Here is a 6,000-nt window from a genome sequence, read left to right as displayed (position 1 = left end):
AGAAGATGTTTAATCCTGCTTGCGTTTTTTTGATTTTCGATTATCTCTATTTAGACACCTGCAAGGAAAAAGCCACACAGGAAACTTCCATGTGTCTCTGAATGAAATCAATTACTTTGACCATCACAACTGTTTTCTTACCACAAAGAAGAGAAATGGAAGCAAATACTGGTACAGTTGCCTGCCAGGTAGTGAGATGTAATGCTGTTAGGGTCAAGAGAAATATTAACATTACAAACTGGATCCTTTAACTTTGACAGGGAAAAGATTAAAAATCTTATGCTCTCTGGAGCAGAAATTATGTATCTTTTCCTGTATTTTCATGAGACAGATTTTTGTACGAAATATGCTGAATTTGCCCAAGCTGTATGGCTCAGCATATTGTGACACTGATCTACCTTACTCTCCCGAATCTTTGTCTTTGTAAATAAAGTAACTCAGCACCTTGGCAGGTGACCACAGACCAAATGTGATCTGTGACTTTTTTCAGTATCTGATTCACATCTGGATCCAGATTAAAAAGACTGTTGGGAGCCTGCTGTGAACAGGACAAAGACTTACTATTTTAACTAGAAATTAAATTGAAACTTGGATTACCATTTTCAGATTACAAACAGAGCAAAGTACTGGAATAGATTGCATGTGAATGCTGTGAATCCAACATCACCGTCATGGTAAAGATTAGGATAGACAAGTATGTCAAGAATCATTTTATGTAGTCAAGCTTGTGTTAGAGCAGAAAAATGGATTAGATGACCTAACATCCTTTTGACCCTTATTTCTTATGATTGTGCTTTGAATGTAAATATATAAACAACATAGATGTAATTAAAGTAGCCTTGATTATTTTGTTCTGAAGTGTCTTAAACCAATCAGCAAACAAGTTTTTTCTTCCAGTTTAGGTCTTGTATTTTCTTCAATCAATACATTTCCTTGTAACTTTCTTTAAAGAATGTTTATATGTTCTATTTTTAATTTATTCTCTTTATTAATATAATAATATTTCCCTCTTTACTGCATGAAGTGTTTATAATTATAAGAGGTTGCTGCTACTACTCTTTATGAAAGGAACAGTAGAAACCGAAGTGTCAGAGGTTTTGTATCCTGGTTGGCTACTAAGGAAGAGGAAAATATGTCATTTGCAAATCATTTCCAATACATTGAGCAGAACGTCTCTCCGAATCACCTCTTACAGTGATAAACTACTTACCACCATTGTGAATGTGTGCCTTCAGCTCCAGTAGCTTATCATAGAAATGTGTGGTACCAGCATCTATAGCATGTTGTTCTAAAAGCAGGATCACTTGTGAGGACTTTGGCCAATGCCAGGGAATCAAGTCACTTTGTGTCCTGGTTGAGATAACTAAGGGTAGCAGAAACTGGTTAAAAATGTATGCATACTTAAGCTGACAGAACAGTAATTAGGAATATAGGAAGTGATCACCTTATATAAATAAAAGCAAAATAAGAAAAATGGTAGTTTTATGAAACTGGATTTTATTTCCATTGAAATCAGATGCACAGTTTGGTCTTTGTTGTTGTAACACAGCAGATGCAGCAGTGAAAGATGAAGTTATGTTACTTAAACTCAGTCCTGATGGCAGGCTTGACTGCCTTAGCGGCATCAATGCAAAGCCAACAGAGTGCATGAGTAAACTCCTTCAGGAAGCTCATTAGAGTGTATAAAAGTTGCCTAAATCTGTCTTTGTAAGGCTTCCCCCATTCTTCTCCTTGGCATTGGCACTTTTCTATTGCAGTGGTGATGAGCTTTAGGAGAATTATTGGTCATACACCAGAAACCACTTCAGGCAGCATGGCTGGTGTTGATTAAAAACAGCATCTGGGGACACTGCTGTATGCTGAGGAAGGCCTACAAGGGGAAAAGTGCTCCTTGATTCCAAGTACAGGTACGTACTTCACGTTAAATTTATAAAACCTGACGTGCCGGCGGCCCAAGAGCTGTCGAGCCACCGCTTCCCACAAGCTGCCGTCACCGAGGGCGCAGCGCCGCCATTTTGTCCAGTTCCTGTGGGGGGCAAGGGGACTCCATGGCAGGCGGGGGCATGGCGGGGCTGGCACCCCGGGCGAGGTGTGACCTTCCCGAGGCGCTTCCCCCTTTCCCACTAATCATAAACAACCCTTCCCGCCGCTTCGCCCCCCTCCTTCCCGAAGGCTGGCCACCACGGAGCCCTTATCAGAGCTGCCACCCGCCCGCCTGGGGCAGAGGCGGCGTCCTGGGGAAGGAAGGGGTTGTGCCAACGAAGAGAAAAAGTATATATATATATAAAAAAAAAAAAAAGGGAAGAAAAAAAAAAAGTTTTGCGGGCAAAGGCTCTTCGGCGGAGGGAGGAAAGGGGCCTGTCCGAGGGGAAGGCCGGGGGCGGCGATAAGGGTCGGCCGTCCCGGGGGCAGGCGCTAGGGGCAGCGCGACGCCAGCTGGCGGGGAGGATGCGGAGGCGCCGGGGCCGCGCAGCACTGAGGGGCTCGGAGGCGGCGGGGACATGAGCCCGGGGGGCGGCCGGGCCCTGGGGCCGCTGGTGGCGGTCCTGGCGCTGGTGCTGGCTCCGTGTGCGGGGCGGCGGCGGGGTAAGTGCGGCCCGGCTCCATGTGCCGCCGCCGCTGCCGTGAGGGCGGCGTCCCGCAGCCGAAGCCGGGAAGGGCGAGGAGGGGACGGGAGCGGAGGGTTTGGGGTGCGGTGGTGTCCTCCGGAGTCCTCGGGATGTCCCCGCGGTGTCCCCAGGGTGTCCCCGGGGTGGTGGCGTCGAGCGGGGGCCGTGCTGTGGGGCTGGGGCTCGGGCCCGGCTGGGAAGGTGCCCTCAGAAGGGCTCCCGGGGGGGGCCGGGGCTTGTGCCCCACTGAGAGACCCTGGGGGCTGCTGAGGGGAGTGGGTTGTGCAGCTTCGTCTCTTAGAGGTAAGGGGGTGGAAAAAAAACCTTTTTTTTTTTTTATTTATCTCCCGGAGCAGCAATCTGAGGAAGACACTCCCATTTCTTATCAGAAGATTGAAGCACCACGAGGGAGTTCTTACCGTGGCTGTTTTTAAGAGTAGTTTTCTAATCGATGTTGGCTACCGTGAGGTGCTGACAGGTTTTTGTTTTCTGTTCTCGCCAGGAGCACAAACAGAAAAGTGTATGCAAGTGTTGGGAGTTAGGAGTGGGAGCCCGTCGTGCTTCCTGCGAGCTCCGAGGAAAACGAAAACACTGTGCACGTGGACAGGGAAACTGCCCTTCTGATAAATTTGAGGCATAAAAAAGCTAGCTAGAGTTTTCGGCTGCCTTCTACTTAAAGTCATGTTTACTTGTTTGGAAACTATGTAGAAACACACAGAATTTTGTCAGAGGTGTAACATATGCTGTCAGATTTGTGTTTTGTAACAACCACACCATCAGTCTCAGTCCTAGCTGTCTTAGAAAAGTAAAAGGTCCCTGGTGCTGTGACCAGCATGCTGAGATGGTATCAACCTCTGCGCTGTGTGTTATTTTTAAGAAATGTAAAACAGGTGTAAGCATATACAGGCTTTTTGTCTGCATTCAAACCATCTGTTCTGAGGTTTGTTGCTTGGAAAGTGAGTGCATGTCTGAAGATAACAGGAACAACTTAAAAAAAAAACAGAAATGCACATAATGCACAAAAAGTATGAATACAAATAGGGGAGTAAGTTCTTACTTTATGCTAGTTTCATGAATGCTTACATCCCTATCAAATTACATAAATTAGGTATTGTGTGATAGGCTGCTAAATTACTCATAAAATAAATTAATTTCTAAGATGATTTAAATAAAGTCACTTCTGTGCTAGTAGCATTCTCAACATCTTTTTTATGAATAGCTTATATACCATATACATATGGATGATGTAAGATACCAGTAGACCAACAGATAGCCCAAACATCCATGTGTAAGTGATAGAAAAAAAAAATGATGGAACAAATGAGAAAAAAGAAAACAAAACCAAAAAAGGGGAATGAAAATGAATGTAGAGAGAGATTAACAATATTGAATAGAGCTATTTGTTATATGTCACATAAGCTTTGCTAACAACTGTCATGAAAAGCTGGTTTGCTGTGAAAGAATAGATGGATGGATGGAGAAAACTGTCCAGTGTAGATATTTTGTTTAAGCTTCCTTTGAGGGTGTGTCTGAATATTATGGCTTTGGTTTTCCTGCCTGTTTGAAAATGAGGTAGAAGGAGATGGGATTTTATTCTATGTATTCTGATCAGGATTTTACCTCCACTTCAAATTCTGTACCACTTACCCATAGCAGACCAGCTTTATGTTTTGTTGTTGTTTTTTTTTTTTAATTGTCTCTTTTTGTTCTTAAAGCAATTGTGAACCGATCAGTTCCAGATGTTTGCGCGACTTGCCACATTCATGCTACATGTCATCAAATTGAAGGAAAAAGTGTCTGTATCTGTAACTACGGATTTGTGGGGAATGGAAGAACCCACTGTCAAGGTAGGCTATGTGTTAGTAAAATGGTAGGAAATTGTACATTCTTAAAACGTCCTTTCTTGGGTAATATTACTGAATTCTTCAAAACACAATAAGAAATTTCTGATTTCGTGGCAGAAATTCCAAAACGTAGAATATGTGTGGATTGTTTTTTTTCTGTGTGTGTGTGCATGTGTTTTCTTTTTTCTTTTTTAATGGCTAGCTGTGTGCAGTACTTCACTTGTACTGAATGTAAGTATTGTTTTATGCTCAGTTTTTGAGTTATTATTCAGTTTCTAGTCTATAATGAAGAACTGTAAATTCATTTTGTCTTAGAAAATGGGGGCTTTTATAGAACATTTGCTTTCAAAATGCAGTGTATTGGAATGGATTATTTAATAATTTTTTATCCTAACTCCAAAACAACAACAACAGAAAGTTGGTTCTACTTCAGTATTCTTTTCAATCATTGCGAACTGAGAACTAGACAATAATGCTGACAATTAAAATTGTCATTCTTCACTGATTTTTTTCCAGTTATCTCAGGTTACCGGACAATTAAAAATTAGCTTTATAAGCTGAAGGTCTCTTCATAATAACAGTGTGCCTATATACACAGATTTCTTAACTGTAAATATCTTACATGAAGAGTGTTATTTAGCACTTTTTTATGGCTGTAGTTGATACTGTCCTTTTAGTACTATCTCATACATGCCAAATCAGTATGTGAATCAGAGGCTGACATCAAATAGTGTGTCTCAGTGAATGTAACAGCTTACCACTGCTTAGGGGGTAAGGTCCTCAACCTCTGATACCTTCCGTTCCATCTTTTCCCCCTTCCTCCACAAGCATTGACACCCACTGGGCCCAGTTATCTCATTAAGCTGCATATTTTGCCATGTTAATTGTCTGCCCATTGAGTGAGTGGAGGAAGAGCAGCACAAGTTCCATAAGTGCAGACAGTGCGTGCTGGAAGGAAGCGTAGAGAAGAGCAGTCCTGATTTCAGCAACCCTTAGGTCAACTTGAGCTGTGTCGTGAAACTTCATTCACAGTTTCATTCAGGAACAACAACCTCTATTAGTCTAAATACTCCATTTTTCAAGCAGTGTTTACCTCACAATTATCTCTGAAAGAAAAACAGCAAGGGGAAGTCTGATTGCATAAGAATGAGCGAGACGAAGTGGGTATTCTAATTTTTAATATCTCTCTGATGTATTTTAAATATGCTTGTAGATAAAGACGAATGCCAGATAGGAGCCAACAAGATCTGCGGAAATCACACACTGTGTCATAACACGCATGGAAGTTTTTACTGTGTTTGCCTTGATGGATACCGGGCCTCTAACAACAACAAGACGTTTATTCCCAACGATGGCACGAACTGTACAGGTAGACACACAAGGAATCTTGATCACCAGGAATCCAGAACTTCATTTTCTACTGCGCAAGTCTTTCCTTCTAGTCATTTCAGAGCTTACTTCCTGAAACTGTACCAGAGTACTTTCTGCTGTGTGATGCAAACACTTATTTGACATCTATGTTCTAACAGCTATGAATTGGTTCAATT

The 6,000-nt window shown here is 42.4% G+C and overlaps 1 protein-coding gene across 5 annotated transcripts in view; it reads left to right on the top strand.

The window, feature by feature from the left end:
* Positions 1 to 1,484: 1,484 nt before the first annotated feature.
* Positions 1,485 to 6,000, top strand: part of SUSD1 (sushi domain containing 1) — a 47,580-nt gene continuing 43,064 nt past the window's right edge. For 2 of the 5 annotated variants that reach the window (XR_013943324.1, XR_013943325.1), the window contains exons 1-3: positions 1,485 to 2,271; positions 4,325 to 4,456; positions 5,667 to 5,822. Coding sequence is in view for 3 of the 5 variants with exons in the window: in XM_080573337.1 (XP_080429463.1) it covers positions 2,049 to 2,271; positions 4,325 to 4,456; positions 5,667 to 5,822 (511 nt within the window). In the remaining 2 variants the exon portion in view is untranslated. Of the gene's footprint in view, positions 2,272 to 2,351; positions 2,587 to 4,324; positions 4,457 to 5,666; positions 5,823 to 6,000 lie in introns of those variants that run through there. The other 3 variants (XM_080573337.1, XM_080573339.1, XM_080573338.1) reach the window with 3 other exon arrangements.

This window comes from Anser brachyrhynchus, assembly GCF_964034855.1.
Source record: "Anser brachyrhynchus genome assembly, chromosome: Z".
Classification (NCBI taxonomy): domain Eukaryota; kingdom Metazoa; phylum Chordata; class Aves; order Anseriformes; family Anatidae; genus Anser; species Anser brachyrhynchus.
This window is presented reverse-complemented; position numbering and strand designations above follow the sequence as displayed.